This window comes from Ovis canadensis, chromosome 2 (assembly GCF_042477335.2).
Source record: "Ovis canadensis isolate MfBH-ARS-UI-01 breed Bighorn chromosome 2, ARS-UI_OviCan_v2, whole genome shotgun sequence".
NCBI classification, from domain to species: domain Eukaryota; kingdom Metazoa; phylum Chordata; class Mammalia; order Artiodactyla; family Bovidae; genus Ovis; species Ovis canadensis.
In genome coordinates this window covers 47,336,340-47,355,003 of record NC_091246.1, presented here as the reverse complement: position 1 = coordinate 47,355,003, position 18,664 = coordinate 47,336,340, and the positions used below count along the sequence as shown (strand labels likewise).

At 38.2% G+C, this 18,664-nt stretch overlaps 1 protein-coding gene across 1 annotated transcript in view; it reads left to right on the top strand.

The window, feature by feature from the left end:
- Positions 1–18,664, top strand: part of LOC138432626 (contactin-associated protein-like 3) — a 246,906-nt gene that overhangs the window by 146,573 nt on the left and 81,669 nt on the right. The window contains exon 10 of the mRNA XM_069574064.1: positions 5,185–5,359. Within this exon, the coding sequence (XP_069430165.1) occupies positions 5,185–5,359 (175 nt within the window). The remainder of the gene's footprint in view (positions 1–5,184; positions 5,360–18,664) is intronic.

The window sequence follows — 18,664 nt, the reverse complement described above, 5'->3', positions numbered from 1 at the left end:
TCTCTCCCTGCCCTCAGTCTTTCCCTGCAGCAGGGTCTTTTCTGATCAGTTGACTCTTCGTATCAGGTGGCCAGAGTATTGGAACTTCAACGTGAGTCTTTCCAATGAATATTCAAGGTTGATTTCCTTTAGGATTGACCAGTTTGGTCTCCTGCTATCCAAGGGACTCTCAAGAGTCTTCTCCTGCACTACAATTTAAAGGCATCAATTCTTTGGGGTTCAGACTTCTTTATGGTCCAACTCTAACATCCATATATGACTACTGGGAAAATCATAGCTTTAACTATATGGACCTTTGTCAGCAAAGTGATGTCTCTGCTTTATAACACACTGTATTGGCTTGTCATAGCTTTTCTTCCAAGGAGCAAGCATCTTTTAATTTCATGGCTGTAGTCACTGTCCACAGTGATTTTGGTACCCAAGAGAATAAAATTAATAAAATCTGTCACTGTTTCCAGTTTTTCCCCATCTAGTTACTATTAAGTGATGGGACCAGATGCCATGATCTTAGTTTTTGAAATGTTGAGTTTTAGCCAGCTCTCCTCCTTATAGTTAGGGTGACAATATAATTTCAGGACACATTAGCAATGAAAGAGGTGATTTCAGTAATTATTGCAGGACCACAGCCTAAACCAAGGCTCTCTGGCCACCTGAAAATCTATTCCATCTTTGGCCTGGCAGTCTCAGAGCACACTATCTTACAGTAAAAAGGGTCATCTATAAAATAACAATATTTCTAAAAGTCCCATCAGAGTTCTGTGATCTAGGTATCACTTTTTAAAATTTTATACACCCTCCTGGGTGTCTTTTCGGGGCTGTGCTGGGTCTTTGTTGAGGCATCCAGACTTTCTCTAGCTGTGGCACACAGGCTTAGTTGCCCCGCTGCATGTGGGATCTTCGTTCTCTGGCCAGAGATCGAACCCACATCCCCTGCACTGGGAGGCGAATTTTTAATCACTGGGCCACCAGGGAAGTCACAAGCTATCCCTTTTTCCTTTTTGCCTTTTCTTAGTCTGAACTTTTTTTTGTAATTTTCCTCCAACAGCAGTTTCACCAATAGTCTGTTGTACATAAATTTTTGGTGCCTGCTATTAGCGGTAGTGGAAAGTAAAGCTTTAATAAATTCCCTTCTATTGAATCTTTGTACTGCTCGATAGCATACTTGCACTATGGAGTTGGGGAATATTAAGTTATGTTCAAAATCCCCTGAGTGTCCTTCTGTAAAATGTTAACAGGCCAGTGAGCCTATGACACGTCTAATGAAGTCTCATCTGAGGACCCATTCTGGTGTATTGACATAAATGACAATTTATCTGACATCCTCAGAGGCACTTAAACTTCTGAGTCCCTCAATCATGATGGATATCTTTCATTAATTTAGTAGTAACTACTCATTGTCCACTTCACTGTACATCCCAAATCAGGTCATTGATGAATGGCCCACTAGGGCTTTGGGGCAACCATCTGTATGGAAAAATGTCTCCTGCCCCAAGCTTCTCTTGGGCTGTGGTACCCTTACTTCTTGACTTTTATATCATACCTGGAGAATAGAACACTCAATGGTTTGACCTTTCCTTCTCTGAAGTTTCACTTTCAGAAAGTTTTCCTTGTAACTACTGGATATGGTTTTTCTTTGTCCTAACAGGTATAGTTAGATACTGTGACGTGTTCTGGATGAGTTTGAGGATGGCGATCTGGAGAAAAGGAAGAAAACAGAAAAGGATTAACAGGGATTTCACAAAATTATTTATTGATTTCATGTTTCCTATGTTTTATCCTAACAGTCTTGGTTACTAAGTGCAGTAAGTAGAAGTCACCTAGAAGATGCAAGGGCTTCCTAGGTGGCTTAGCAGTAAAGAACCTGTCTGCCAGTGCAGGAGTTGTAAGAGACATGAGTTCGATTCCTGGATCAGGAAGATCCCCTGGAGGAGGGTATGGCAGCCTACTTCAATATTCTTGCCTGGAGAATCCCACAGACAGAGGATCCTGGCAGGCTATGGTCCATGGGGTCGCAAAGAGTTGGACATGACTGAAGCAACTTAGCACAGCACACAGCACAGCATATAACATATAAACATATACCAAGTTTCTTCCAAATATATCCAATCCTTCAGAAATCCCCTTATAAATGAAAATGTGTGTATTTTCACATAAGACAAGAAAATGGTAAAGGAAAGCTGCAGAGTTAAACACTTCTTTATGATATAACATTAAAATTGAAATGTCAAAGTCCCTTTGAAGTTAATTTCTGAGGTTTCATTGTGCCTTCAATGGTTTCAACCTGATGCAGTCCTTGGTTTGTTTTGAATTCTATTTGTCAGAAATACAAACCATTAAAGCCTCAGTCACTGAAAGAAAAGTATAGAAAAACTGTGTGTATTTTATGAAAATTCTTAGGCAGAAAAGCTAGCATCCATTATGCAGGAACAAGAAGAGGCTCTGTCTTCAGTTCTTGCTCTTTGAAAGTACACCAGCAATTTCAAGACACAAGTACAAAGAGAGATGAATGAAAAACACATAAGTACAATGAGAAAAATCTTTACTTTATAAAATTACTTATTCCTTTTGATTTAAAAAATAAAAATCTTATAAAATAACCCCAAACTGTAAATATTAACATAAGAATTTCTGAATATTAAAATTATCGGAAAATACAAAGCAAAATAGTTAAAATAGTTCTATAAATGATATAAATGAAACATTGTAAGGCAAAGAATAAATAAAATAGGTAAATTTCATGTCAAGCATAAAATTTGCTTGACAATTTTTGGGAACTATTACAATGTTAATCATTTAGAATATTGTCCTTGTTTTATATTTGCAGATGAAAATAAAGTGTTCAATTCAGTAAACACTTTGCGCTTTTTTCCTATGTAGAGTTGTAGCTTTCATTCTGTAGGAAGCTGCCTCTGCATGGGAGTTTTGCATGTGGGTGGGTTGCTGCTACTGCTGCTGCTAAGTTGCTTCAGTTGTGTCCGACTCTGTGCGACCCCAGAGATGGCAGCCCACCAGGCTCCCTGGTCCCTGGGATTCTCCAGGCAAGAACACTGGAGTGGGTTGCCATTTCCTTCTCCAACGCATGAAAGTGAAAAGTGAAAGTGAAGGCGCTCAGTCGTGTCTGACTCTTCGCAACCCCATGGACTGCAGCCTACCAGGCTCCTCCACCCATGAGATTTTCCAGGCAAGAGTACTGGAGTGGGGTGCCATTGCCTTCTCTGGTGTGGGTGGGTTAGTAGGGGTAATTCTTTGCAACAACACCTGGAAGGTTGAAAGAGTAACTGATGGGCAGAGAGACAAGTTGAACTGCAGTGCAGTTGCAGCAGAAGCCTCTGAAGGCCCCAAGGGGTTCTCTGAAACAGGCATGCACTTTAAGGAGGTCCCAGTTGAAAAAAATGGTGTGCAGCCACTGTGTTGCACCACTCCATTGCATCCTCAGGCACTGTTGTTCCTGAGGACAGACACAGCCTTATGAGAGCTAGCTCTCTGAAGCCTAGCTGTTCCTAGGGAGGGCCTCAGTCTTAAATAGAGGGGAGTAATAGCATCTGGACTCTACAGCAGGTTTCTCCAAATTGTTGCCTTTTACAGAAGCGTTTCACGGTGACGGCATCCTCTTAGCCTAACTTTCTCCATCCTCTCCTACACTGGCAGTCTTGCAGTAGGCAAATCTAAGAACCTGTGATTTCTTTAGGAGACAATTCAGGGGAGGGTGAGAGGACACTCAGAACCCTGCTGGCCCTACAAGAGGAAAAGAAAGCGGCTCTGGACCCCACTTGCTTTGATTTTGATTTTAAAGTCTTGTCCTTGTTCATAATCATCCTAAGAACATTATCTCTTGGGAGACCCAGGAGGATAAAACAGAACTACTCTGTAGGAATTGTGGTTGGTAACTGTACAGCAAACCAATTAATGGCTGTAACAGAATTTGTAAATTTGACTCTTATTATTGAAATTAATCAAAGGTTATTTCTTTTTTTCCATAGAACATTGTGCTGCTTGTTTTCTCCATTATTCACAATGCTGTATGGTTATGAGATATTGTTAATTTGTTTGTGTATTCATGTTGAAATATATTTGACTAAAATGCCTAATTAAAAAAAGAAAAGTAAGTATAAATTGCTATTAGACCAGTTATTATCAAAAGTGTTTTAAAATATGCCTGTGAATTCACACATGTGGATATTTAACAATATTTAGATGAATGGAGGGTATCCAGGTCAGTTTTCAATTTAAGATTATTTCCAAGCATTTGAAATTTATTAAGTCCTCTTATGCCTATATTTTTTTTTTCCTGATTCTGCTCTCACTTGCCTTTAGTTCATCTAGTTTAACATCATGCTAAAAGGAGTGATGTCTTAAACGTGCTTTCAAAAAAGAAATCAGACTGCTTAAATTAAAAGTGCAGTAACTCTATTTGTCAGATTTCACATCTTCCCTTCCTCTCATCTCTCTGTAAGCCTGGCTTTAGTCATTATTTTTACAGTTTACCAATACCAACACATTTTGTTCTTGTCAGCTCTCCACCACCCTATCCATGGGTGATGTGACCTTCTCAAATGGTGTTGTTCAGTAACTAAATCATGTCCGACTGTTTGGGACCCCGTAGATTCCAGCGTGCTAGGCTTCCCTGTCCTTCAGTATTTCCCAGAGTTTGCTCAAACTCGTGTACATTGAGTCGGTGATACCATCCAACCATCTCATCCTCTGTTGTCCCCCTCTCTTCTTGCCCTCCATCTTTCCCAGAATCAGGATCTTTTCCAATAAGTCAGCTCTTCAAATCAAGTGGTCTAAGTATGAGTGCTTCAGTGTCAGTCCTTCCAATGAATATTCAGAGTTGATATCCTCTAGGATTGACTAGTTTGATCTTCTTGCTGTCCAAGGAACTCTTAAGAGTCTTCTCCAGCACAGTTTGAAAGCACCAGTTCTTCGGCTCTTGGCCTTTTTTATGGTCCAGCTCTCACATCTGTACATGACTACTGTACAAACCATAGCTTTGACTAAATGGACCTTTGCTGGCAAAGTGATGTGTCTGCTGTTTAATATGCTGTCTAGTTTTGCCATAGCTTTTCTTGCTTCAGGTATCTACTAGCAAACGGAGGTAACAATTTTTGCTAATGAGAAATACTGTACAATATTTTTTCATAAAACTGTTCTTTTTTTTCCTCCTCTGTCTCCCTGTTCATTCAGGCTGTCCTGACAACAACAGCTCTCACCCTGGATGTACTAACTCCCTGGGTGGATTTCAGGGCTGCCTGAGGCTAATTTCCATTGGCGACGAAGCAGTGGATCCCATCTCCGTACAGCAGGGGGCGCTAGGGAGTTTCCGTGACCTCCAGATAGATACCTGTGGCCTCACAGATAGGTAGGCAATCTCACGTCAGCATGCGTTTTCAGGGTGCTTTTTGTTTGTTTGTTTGTTTTAATGTTTAATTGGATGGTATTTGTTTTACAATGTTGTGTTGGTTTCTGCCATACAACAATGTGAACCAGCCATAAGTATACATGTGTCCCCTCCCTCTTGAACCTCCCTCCTTCCCCCACCCCATCCCACCCCTCTAGGTTGAGCACCAGCTTGAGCTCCCTGCATCATACGGCAAATTCCCACTGGTTACCTCTTAATGTTTTATATATGGTAATGTATATGTTTCAATGCTACTCTCTCAGTTCATCCCACCCCCTGCTGTTTTCAATTTTTGATAGTAGATTAGAAACAAATAAACTGGTGAAAAAGAGCATCTTCTTGCCCTTTCTCCATTCCCAATATTCTATTCCATAGGGGAAAATTATATTTATACAGAAAACAAAAATGAAAAACTTTAAGTAATCTTTTCTTTTTTTTTTTTTACATTTTTTATTTTATTTTATTTTTTTAAATTTTAAAATCTTTAATTCTTACATGCGTTCCCAAACATGAACCCCCCTCCCACCTCCCTCCCCATAACATCTCTCTGGGTCATCCCCATGCACCAGCCCCAAGCATGCTGTATCCTGCGTCAAACATAGACTGGCGATTTGATTCTTACATGATAGTATACATGTTAGAATGCCATTCTCCCAAATCATCCCACCCTCTCCCTCTCCCTCTGAGTCCAAAAGTCCGTTATACACATCTGTGTCTTTTTTGCTGTCTTGCATACAGGGTTGTCATTGCCATCTTCCTAAATTCCATATATATGTGTTAGTATACTGTATTGGTGTTTTTCTTTCTGGCTTACTTCACTCTGTATAATCGGCTCCAGTTTCATCCATCTCATCAGAACTGATTCAAATGAATTCTTTTTTACGGCTGAGTAATACTCCATTGTGTATATGTACCACAGCTTTCTTATCCATTCATCTGCTGATGGACATCTAGGTTGTTTCCATGTCCTGGCTATTATAAACAGTGCTGCGATGAACATTGGGGTACATGTGTCTCTTTCAATTCTGGTTTCCTCGGTGTGTATGCCCAGCAGTGGGATTGCTGGGTCATAAGGTAGTTCTATTTGCTATTTTTTAAGGAATCTCCACACTGTTCTCCATAGTGGCTGTACTAGTTTGCATTCCCACCAACAGTGTAGGAGGGTTCCCTTTTCTCCACACCCTCTCCAGCATTTATTGCTTGCAGATTTTTGGATCACAGACATTCTGACTGGTGTGAAGTGGTACCTCATTGTGGTTTTGATTTGCATTTCTCTAATAATGAGTGATGTTGAGCATCTTTTCATGTGTTTGTTAGCCATCCGTATGTCTTCTTTGGAGAAATGTCTATTTAGTTCTTTGGCCCATTTTTTGATTGGGTCGTTTATTTTTCTGGAATTGAGCTGCATAAGTTGCTTGTATATTTTTGAGATTAGTTGTTTGTCAGTTGCTTCATTTGCTATTATTTTCTCCCATTCAGAAGGCTGTCTTTTCACCTTGCTTATATTTTCCTTTGTTGTGCAGAAGCTTTTAATTTTAATTAGATCCCATTTGTTTATTTTTGCTTTTATTTCCAGCATTCTGGGAGGTGGATCATAGAGGATCCTGCTGTGATTTATGTCTGAGAGTGTTTTGCCTATGTTCTCCTCTAGGAGTTTTATAGTTTCTGATCTTACATTTAGATCTTTAATCCATTTTGAGTTTATTTTTGTGTGCGGTGTTAGAAAGTGATCTAGTTTCATTCTTTTACAAGTGGTTGACCAGTTTTCCCAGCACCACTTGTTAAAGAGATTGTCTTTACTCCATTGTATATTCTTGCCTCCTTTGTCAAAGATAAGGTGTCCATATGTGTGTGGATTTATCTCTGGGCTTTCTATTTTGTTCCATTGATCTATATGTCTGTCTTTGTGCCAGTACCATACTGTCTTGATGACTGTGGCTTTGTAGTAGAGCCTGAAGTCAGGCAAGTTGATTCCTCCAGTTCCATTCTTCTTTCTCAAGATTGCTTTGGCTATTCAAGGTTTTTTGTATTTCCATACAAATCTTGAAATTATTTGTTCTAGTTCTGTGAAAAATGTGGCTGGTAGCTTGATAGGGATTGCATTGAATTTGTAAATTGCTTTGGGTAGTATACTCATTTTCACTATATTGATTCTTCTGATCCATGAACATGATATATTTCTCCATCTATTAGTGTCCTCTTTGATTTCTTTCATCAGTGTTTTATAGTTTTCTATATATAGGTCTTTAGTTTCTTTAGGTAGATATATTCCTAAGTATTTTATTCTTTTCGTTGCAATGGTGAATGGAATTGTTTCCTTAATTTCTTTTTCTACTTTCTCATTATTCGTGTATAGGAATGCAAGGGATTTCTGTGTGTTGATTTTATATCCTGCAACTTTACCATATTCATTGATTAGCTCTAGTAATTTTCTGGTGGAGTCTTTAGGGTTTTCCATGTAGAGGATCATGTCATCTGCAAACAGTGAGAGTTTTACTTCTTCTTTTCCAATTTGGATTCCTTTTATTTCTTTTTCTGCTCTGATTGCTGTGGCCAAAACTTCCAGAACTATGTTGAATAGTAGTGGTGAAAGTGGGCACCCTTGTCTTGTTCCTGACTTTAGGGGAAATGCTTTCAATTTTTCACCATTGAGGATAATGTTTGCTGTGGGTTTGTCATAGATAGCTTTTATTATGTTGAGGTATGTTCCTTCTATTCCTGCTTTCTGGAGAGTTTTTATCATAAATGGATGTTGAATTTTGTCAAAGGCCTTCTCTGCATCTATTGAGATAATCATATGGTTTTTATTTTTCAATTTGTTAATGTGGTGAATTACATTGATTGATTTGTGGATATTGAAGAATCCTTGCATCCCTGGGATAAAGCCCACTTGGTCATGGTGTATGATCTTTTTAATGTGTTGTTGGATTCTGATTGCTAGAATTTTGTTGAGGATTTTTGCATCTATGTTCATCAGTGATATTGGCCTGTAGTTTTCTTTTTTTGTGACATCTTTGTCAGGTTTTGGTATTAGGGTGATGGTGGCCTCATAGAATGAGTTTGGAAGTTTACCTTCCTCTGCAATTTTCTGGAAGAGTTTGAGGAGGATAGGTGTTAGCTCTTCTCGAAATTTTTGGCAGAATTCAGCTGTGAAGCCGTCTGGACCTGGGCTTTTGTTTGCTGGAAGATTTCTGATTAGAGTTTCAATTTCCGTGCTTGTGATGGGTCTGTTAAGATTTTCTATTTCTTCCTGGTTCAGCTTTGGAAAATTGTACTTTTCTAAGAATTTGTCCATTTCTTCCACGTTGTCCATTTTATTGGCATACAACTGCTGATAGTAGTCTCTTATGATCCTTTGTATTTCTGTGTTGTCTGTTGTGATCTCTCCATTTTCATTTCTAATTTTATTGATTTGATTTTTCTCTCTTTGCTTCTTGATGAGTCCGGCTAATGGTTTGTCAATTTTATTTATCCTTTCAAAGAACCAGCTTTTGGCTTTGTTGATTTTTGCTATGGTCTCTTTTGTTTCTTTTGCACTTATTTCTGCCCTAATTTTTAAGATTTCTTTCCTTCTACTAACTCTGGGGTTCTCCAATTCTTCCTTTTCTAGTTGCTTTAGTTGTAGAGTTAGGTTATTTATTTGACTTTTTTCTTGTTTCTTGAGGTATGCCTGTATTGCTATGAACTTTCCTCTTAGCACTGCTTTTATAGTGTCCCACAGGTTTTGGGTTGTTGTGTTTTCATTTTCATTAGTTTCTATGCATATTTTGATTTCTTTTTTGATTTCTTCTGTGATTTGTTGGTTATTCAGAAGTGTGTTGTTCAACCTCCATATGTTGGAATTTTTAATAGTTTTTCTCCTGTAATTGAGATCTAATCTTAATGCATTATGGTCAGAAAAGATGCTTGGAATGATTTTGATTTTTTTGAATTTATCAAGTTTAGATTTATGGCCCAGGATGTGATCTATCCTGGAGAAGGTTCCATGAGCACTTGAAAAAAAGGTGAAATTCATTGTTTTGGGGTGAAATGTCCTATAGATATCAATTAGGTCTAACTGATCTAATGTATCATTTAAAGTTTGTGCTTCTTTGTTAATTTTCTGTTTAGTTGATCTGTCCATAGGTGTGAGTGGGGTATTAAAGTCTCCCACTATTATTGTGTTATTGTTGATTTCCCCTTTCATACTTGTTAGCATTTGTCTTACATATTGTGGTGCTCCTATATTGGGTGCATATATATTTATAATTGTTATATCTTCTTCTTGGATTGTTCCTTTGATCATTATGTAGTGGCCTTCTTTGTCTCTTTTCACAGCCTTTGTTTTAAAGTCTATTTTATCGGATATGAGTATTGCCACTCCTGCTTTCTTTTGGTCTCTATTTGCGTGGTATATCTTTTTCCAGCCCTTCACTTTCAGTCTGTATGTGTCCCTTGTTTTGAGGTGGGTCTCTTGTAAGCAGTGTATAGGGGGGTCTTGTTTTTGTATCCATTCGGCCAGTCTTTGCCTTTTGGTTGGGGCGTTCAACCCATTTACGTTTAAGGTAATTATTGATAAGTATGATCCCGTTACCATTTACTTTATTGTTTTGGGTTCGGGTTTATACACCCTTTTCGTGTTTCCTGTCTAGAGAATGTCCTTTAGAATTTGTTGGAGAGCTGGTTTGGTGGTGCTGAATTCTCTCAGCTTTTGCTTGTCTGTAAAGCTTTTGATTTCTCCTTCGTATTTGAATGAGATCCTTGCTGGGTACAGTAATCTGGGCTGTAGGTTATTTTCTTTCATCACTTTAAGTATGTCTTGCCATTCCCTCCTGGCCTGAAGAGTTTCTATTGAAAGATCAGCTGTTGTCCTTATGGGAATCCCCTTGTGTGTTATTTGTTGTTTTTCCCTTGCTGCTTTTAATATTTGTTCTTTGTGTTTGATCTTTGTTAATTTGATTAATATGTGTCTTGGGGTGTTTCGCCTTGGGTTTATCCTATTTGGAACTCTCTGTGTTTCTTGGACTTGGGTGATTATTTCCTTCCCCATTTTAGGGAAGTTTTCAACTATTATCTCCTCAAGGATTTTCTCATGATCTTTCTTTCTGTCTTCTTCTGGGACTCCTATAATTCGAATGTTGGAGCATTTCATATTGTCCTGGAGGTCTCTGAGATTGTCCTCGTTTCTTTTAATTCGTTTTTCTTGTTTCCTCTCTGATTCCTTTATTTCTACCATTCTATCTTCTATTTCACTAATCCTATCTTCTGCCTCCGTTATTCTACTATTTGTTGCCTCCAGAGTGTTTCTGATCTCATTTATTGCATTATTCATTATATTTTGACTCTTTTTTATTTCTTCTAGGTCCTTGTTAAACCTTTCTTGCATCTTCTCAATCCTTGTCTCTAGGCTATTTATCTGTGATTCCATTTTGATTTCAAGATTTTGGATCATTTTCACTATCAATATTTGGAATTCCTTCTCCGGTAGATTCCCTACTTCTTCCTCTTTTGTTTGGTTTGGTGGGCAACTCTCCTGTTCCTTTCCCTGCTGAGTATTCCTCTGTCTCTTCATCTTGGTTATATTGCTGCGTTTGGGGCGGCCTCTTTATATTCTGGTAATTTATGGAGTTCTCTTTATTATGGAGCTTCCTCACTTTGGGTGGGGTTCTATCAGTGGCTTGTCAAGGTTTCCTGGTTAGGGAGGCTTGTGTTGGAGTTTTGGTGGGTGGAGCTGGGTTTCTTCTCTCTGGAGTGCAGTGGAGTGACCCATAATGGGTTATGAGACATCAAAGGTTTTGGGATAATTTTGAGCTGCCTGTATATTGAAGCTCAGGGGAGTGTTCCTGTGTTGCTGGAGAATTTGAGTGGTATGTCTTGTTTTGGAACTTGTTGGCCCTTGGATGGAGCTTGGTTTTGGTGTAGGTATGAAGGCATTTGATGAGCTCCTATTGCTTAATGTTCCCTGAATTCAAGAGTTCTCTAATGTTTTCAGGCTTTGGATTTAAGCCTCCTGCTTCTGGTTTTCAGTTTTATTTTTACAGTAGCCTCTAGACTTCTCCATCTATACAGCACCGATGATAAAACATCTAGGTTAAAGATGAAAAGTTTCTCCACATTGAGGGACACTCAGAGAGGTTCACTGAGTTACAAGAAGAAGAGAAGATGGAGGGGGTAGTTAGAGGTAACGGGAATGAGATGCGGTGAGATCAAAAGAGGAGAGAGCAAGCTAGCCAGTAGTCACTTCCTTATGTGCGCTCTATAGTCTGGACCGCTCAGAGGTATTTACAGAGTTATACGGGAAGAGGAGAGGGAGGAAGTAGACAGAGGTGACCAGGAGGATAAGAGAGAGGAATGAGTAGGAGAGAGACAAATCCTGCCAGTAACCAGTTCCTTAGGTGTTCTCCACCGTCTGGAACACACAGAGATTCACAGAGTTGGATAGAGAAGAGATGGGGGAGAAAAGAGACAGAGGCCACCTGGTGGAGAAAAAGGAGAGTCCAGAGGAGGAGAGAGTGGTCAAGCCCGTAATCTCGCTCTCAGGTAAACTTGGGTAGTGAAGTTTGGGTTTTTAAATGTACAAAATTGACAACAAAAACCTAACAGCAAAGATTAAAAATCTGTTTTTGAAGACAATGTTCTGCTTTTCTGGTTGCCTGATGTCCTCTGCCAGCCTACAGAAGTTGTTTTGTGGAGTTTGCTCGGCGTTGAAATGTTCTTTTGAGGAATTTGTGAGGGAGAAAGTGGTCTTCCCATCCTATTCCTCCACCATCTTTCCCTGGTCCTAATCTTTTCTTTCCAATGATACTGTTTTAGAATACACACTGTCATGAATTTTCCTTGTATATGCCTCCAGGCTACTTAATTCATACAGAATACTACTGATGCTGTTATACTTATTGATGACTATATACTTTAGAAATTTTTAACACTTTAGAGAACAGATTAGAATATTCTTAAGAGATCATGGAGGACCCAGAAATAAAAATTCTGTGTGGTTAGCTGCATTCACCTTACATTCTCTATTCTATAGGAAAAATGAAAAGCAACTCTTTCTTTGATAAAAATCGAAGCTTTAGGGATTTCTAGTGATGGACACGACTGAGTGACTTCCCTTTCACTTTTCACTTTCATACATTGGAGAAGGAAATGGCAACCCACTCCAGTGTTCTTGCCTGGAGAATCCCATGGACGGGGGAGCCTGGTGGGCTGCCGTCTATGGGATCACACAGAGTCGGACACGACTGAAATGACTTAGCAGCAGCAGCAACAGTGATGTTGTAAACACAGCAAAGAGTGGAGAGTATTCAGTTGCCATATACTGAGCATAGTACCACTTTACTGGAGAAGATAAAGGCAAAGCTTTTAAAAGCAAAGCTTTAAAACAATAACATATTAAAATTTCTAAGTATTGCAACTTTACCAAAGTTATTTGTTAGCCCTACTATCAGGCTTTTAAGTAATTTTGGCTAAAAGGGATGGCTTAATCATAACACATGCACCTTTTATATGTGCCTCGTATGTCTGACTTCTCTGCAATAGCAGTACATTAAGTTTGTGTTGAACAAATGTACACACCCCAGACATCCCCACACATCCACACACAGGGCACTTTTCAAAAGTTCACACTGCACAGAGTCCGTTGTGGAGTAAATCTAATCCAAATTTAACACTAATTGAAATTCCCTGTCATTGCCAATTAACTACAAGTTACAGCTCAATTTAGCAATGTATGAGAAGATCACAAATTCCCAGTATGTAAAATACTGACTCACAAGAACTTGATGCTTTAATGCAAATGCCCATGGCCGTATGTTCACATTCTATTCATTTGTAGTGGAAAAGATGATTTAAATAATTTAGAGGAAACTCTTAATACTAATTTTCAGATTATTAAAAAAAATTGGCACAGAACTATAGCATCATCTGTAAGTTTTAATTGCAGTCATCTCTGGAATCTTGAGTCTTGGGAGAGGGCTAGAAATGTTCTTTTGGACATAGAGTGCTGCCCTCACCCATGGGAATGACTTAGTAGGGCAAGAGGGTGAGAGGTCAAGTTCACAGGCAGTGGCAGAGTTGTCACTTCAGTCAGGAAGCTCAAAGAAAGTTATTTTAGTCCCTGGAGAATTCCATCCCAGCATATGTTGCAATCACAATATTTTTCTCATATAATGGTGGTCCCTTTGTGCATAAAAATTTCTTGTCCAAAAATAAAAAGGGAAACAAACATATCTATGTGTGTGTGACCAAAATAGAAACATTTTCCACATCACATTTTAAGAAGATTTTCAGATACATGTACTAATCTATGGAGACTACTGTAGTGTCAAGCTATCTTCTATAAAATTCAGGTTCATAGCAACTTTGTAAGTGGGTATAAAAATAGCTGTTGGCACTTTGGATGGCCTATATAGTCACTAATTGTAATTTTTTATGGCTCAACATCTAAAGACATGTCCTTATTCTCCATTCTTCTTATTACTAAAAATGTTCATTTTCCTCAGCCCTTTAGTCCATACCTACTAACTGCATGTCCAATGTACCATGAAATAGATTCACTTAAAAGCTCAGCCAAGCAGACACCCACGCCTGGGCTGTCTTTGGGCGCTGTGCACTGTGCTCTGTGCTCGGCCATCCGCCTAGCCCACAGCTCTGCTGCCCTGAGCAAGTCCTAATGTGCTCAAGTGAAGCTGAGCTTTATTATTAAAACACAGCTAGTTTTATAACTTCTATCCATCAGGCACAGGAATTGATAATTCATTGTGGCATTCCTCCTCACACTGCAAATACTGCAAAGATGTTTGAAATCTAAGGTGTGCTTAGAAAACTTTCCTGAGCCACACAAGGACTTGTCCTCATGACACTCTGCCTTCCTGTGGCTCTGATGTCACTTTACAGGGAAGAATTCCCTGTCCTTTGGGACGGGGCTGTGGGGTAAGGATAGCAGTGAGGAGAGATTGTGTCTTACACTCTTTGGATTTTGGACATTAGGATTTCACGTGGTGTGACTCAGGCTACATAGCCCGTTGCAGGTTCCTCTTAGGCTCAAGAATTTGCCATCCACAGCCATGGACTGTGTTGATGGGGTCACTTTTTCCAGTTCCACTGCTTTTGATCTAACATTAACCTAGATGCTAAATGCAAAATTGTGAAACATACCTCTTGTTTTTTAACAAATAATACATTTAATAGAAAATTAATTACCACAAACTCAAACATTTTGTTTTTGAAAAAATCTTATACCCAAACAATTTTAGATAACCCTATAATATGCTTTATCATAGAAGAGTCATCTTCATCCTATTAAAAAGTATGGAATCTATTTGAGCAAGATTTTAGAAAGTTTCAACTTGTCAAAGAAAAAAAAAAAAAAAGGCCAAGAAGCCGCTTTGTTCAAATGAGGGGCAAAGGGGATGGGCCCTGCTTGGGTCAGGCCACCTCTTCAGCCCCAAGAGGGTCTGCAGAACACCATCTGAAATACCACCTCTCCAGATACGTGGCGACTTTGCCCTTGACTGTCCATTTCTTTATTATTGTAATTTTCTGACTGTCAAGTTATGGATAAGGGCTTCCCTGGTGGCTCAGTGGTAAAGAATCCACCTGCAGTGCAGGAGACTCAGATTGGATCCCAGGGTTCGGGAAGATCCCCTGGAGAAGGAAATGGCAACCCATTTCCAGGATTCTTGCCTGAAAAAATTCCATGGACAGAGGAGCCTGCCAAACTACAGTCCATGGGGTTGCAAAAGAGTCAGACACAATTTAGCAACTAAACAACAACAACTAAGGTATGGATGCCCCATCCTATGCATTCACCTAGTAGAACTCTTCAGAAAGATAAATAATGTGGATACCATTTATTCTACATGTGAATCCCATTGGTATAAACTGATTTTGAAACTCACAATCTTAAAGTTGACAAATTGTTCTGAAATTTGTCAGTAATTAACAATAAGCATGTCCAGGAAATATTTCAAAAATCTAATATTTATCCTTTTATTTTTTAAGTAAAAATGAGTTTGCCTATTTCTAGTTCTTACTGACAGCTGCGATTTTTTTCTATACTTTTGCAAAGAAAGTCAAAATAATTGTTTGGTTACATCTACTGGAATTTCAGTGTTTGGGTGCACAATTTGTACAGTATTAGAGGAGAAAAAAATCATACAATAGCCAGATGTTCCCTTTCATCTTTTGCTTTTCCTACTTTCTTCCTAATGATGTTTGTTTTGCCTTTTCTGATTTCCAGATAAGTGACGGTAGGGGAGCAGAGTGGGATGAAATAGGGGGTGTATATTGATCTCTGTGCATTTCTACATGTTCACACTGTACTGTCTTCCAAGCAAAGTTCCTTTCATTATTGTAAATCTCTCTTGTTCTTAGTACAATTTGTAGTAGTTTGTTATGGCACTGCAAGAAAAATAATACAATATTCATGTAAAATTATTTATAAATTTATACACACATATTTTGGAGAAGGAAATGACAACCTGCTCCAGTATTCTTGCCTGGGAAATCCCATGGACAGAGAAGCCTGGTGGGCTACAGTCCATGGGTTTGCAGAGAATTGGACATGACTGAGCAACTAAGCATACACACACTTTTTTTTTTTTTAGTAAATTTCATATACTTGCCTGTATTGATTGAGTCCCTTACAATGAACATTTTAAATTAATACACTTCATTTTTTAGAGCAGTTTTAAGCTTACAGAAAGTATAGAGAGTTCTCCTCTATCTCTTTTTTCCCAGTCTCCCCACACACAGTTTCTGTATTTTTAACATCTTGCATCAGTGATGTACACTTATTAGAACTGATGAAATGATACTGATACATTCTTGTTAACCAAAGTCCCTGCTTTACATGGGCTTCCCAGCTGGTAAAGAATCCACCTGCAATGCGGGAGACCTGGGTTCGACTCCTGGGTTGGGAAGATCCCCTGGAGAAGGGGAAGGCTACTGCTCCAGTATTCTGGCCTGGAGAATTCCATGGCCTATAGTTAATGCAGTCACAAAGAGTTGGACACGACTGAGTGACTTTCACATACACACTGATTTACATTATAGTTCATTCTTTGTGTTAGACAGTTCTATGTGGTTTTACAAATGCATACTGTTATGTCTTCACCATTATGGTATCATACATAGTAGTTTCACTGCCCTAAAAATCTTACATGCATCACCTATTCAATCATCCCTCCCTTTTCCCAGCCTCCAGCCTGGAAATCACCAATCATTTTACTCTCTTCATAGTTGTGCCAATTCCAGGATGTCATGTATAGGAATCATGTGCTACATACATAGCCTTTCATTTAATAACATGAATTTAAGTTTCTTCCATGTGTTTTGTGACTGGACAGCTCATTTGTTTTTAGAGCTAAACAATATTATAAACCACAAGTTTATCCATTCACCCAAAGGACATCTTGGTTCCTTCTAGGTTTTCACAATTAGCAAAGCTACTATAAAAATTTACGTGCAGGTTTTGTATGGACGTTTTCAGCTCATCTGAGTAAATATCAGGGAGCCCAATTACTGGATCATGTAGTAAGAAGATGTTGAGTTTTGTGAAATATTGTCAAACTGCCTTACAGTTTGAATGAATGAGAGCTCCTGTTCTCCTCATCCCTGCCGATATTTGGTGTTGTCAGTGTTTTGGATTTTTTCTTTCCTAACAAGTCTATAGTATTATCTCATTGCTTTAATTTGCATTTCTCTACTGACATATGATGCTGGAGATCTTTCTGTCTTTTTATTTGCAGTCTTGGTACCTTCTTTAGTCAGGTGTCTATTCAGATCTTTTGCCCAAGTTTTTAATTGGTTATGTTCTTCTTGTTGAATTTTAAGTGTATGCATGCATGCTCAGTTGCTGTTGTGTCAGATTCTTGCAAACCCATGGACTGTATAACCTGCCAGACTCCTCTGTCCATGGGAATATTGTAGCGGGTTGCCATTTCTTTCTCCAGTTCTTCCTGTATTTTATACCCCAATCTTTGTTAGATATATGTTTTATAAAAGCTACCTATTAGTCTATAGATTATCTTTTCATTCTTTTAGTGTAATTCATAGAAAAGATTTTAAAAATTTTACTGAAGTGCAAATTACCATTTTTTTTCTTTTGTTGACTGTATCTGAAAAGTCATTGCCAAACCAAGGTCACTTAGATTTTCTCCTGTTATATTCTGAGAGCTTAACTGTTTTGCATCTTGCATTTAAAATCTCTGAGATCTAGTCTGAGTTCACTGTTGTGAAAGATGTAAAACCTGTGTTTATAATATTATTTTTTTGCATGTGGAGGCCCAGTTGTTTTAGCTGTGTTTGTTGAAAAAATTGTCCTTTTTCAGTGAATTGCCTTTGCAGCTTTGTTAAAGATGAGTTGATTATGTTTGTGTAAACCTGTTTCTGGACCTTCTATGCTATGCCATTAGTCTCTTTGTTCTCTTGCCAGTGCCACATGACCTTGATTTCTGTAGCTTTATAAAAAATCTTGAAGTCTGGTAATGTTAGTTCTTTGATCTTTTTCAGTTTTAATATTCTCTTGGATCTTTTACTTTTACATATAAACTTTAGAATTAGTTTGTTGACATCCATAAAATTACATGCAGTGATTTTGATTAAGATTCTTTGTCTCTATAGATCAAATTGGGAATAACTGAAATCTTGACAATTTTGAAACTTACTCTCCATGAACATGGAATATCCCCACTTATTTAGATTATTTTTGTTCATCAGAATCTTATAGTTTTTCTCATATATATCTTGCATATGTCTTGTTATATTTGTATCTAAGTATTCTGTTTTTTGATGGTGTTAATGTAAGTGCTGTGTTTTTTATTTTAGATTTCAGTTCATAGTTCATTTATAAGAAATAATTCTGCACCTTTGCTCCCATCACTTATTAGTTTCAGAAGTTTTTCTATTATTTCAGAATTTCTACATAGACAATCATGTCATCTGTGAACAAAGATAGTTTTATTTCTTCCTTCCCAGTCTACATATCTTTTATTCCATTTTTTGTCTGATTGCATTAGCTAAGACTTCCAGTGTGATGTTTAAATAAGAGTGGTGAGAGCAAATCTTTGCTTTGCTCCCACACTTAGAAGAGAGCATTTTTGCCCCTACACTTAGAAGAAAGCATCTTGTTTCTCTCCAATGATATGACATTGCTCTAGGGTTTTGAAAGGTTTTTTTAAATCAAGTTGATGAAATTGCTCTCTATTACTAGTTTCCCTAGGTGTTTTGTTGTTACTGTTTTTGTTTTGTATTTTATCATGAATTGGTGTTAGAGTTTGTCAAATA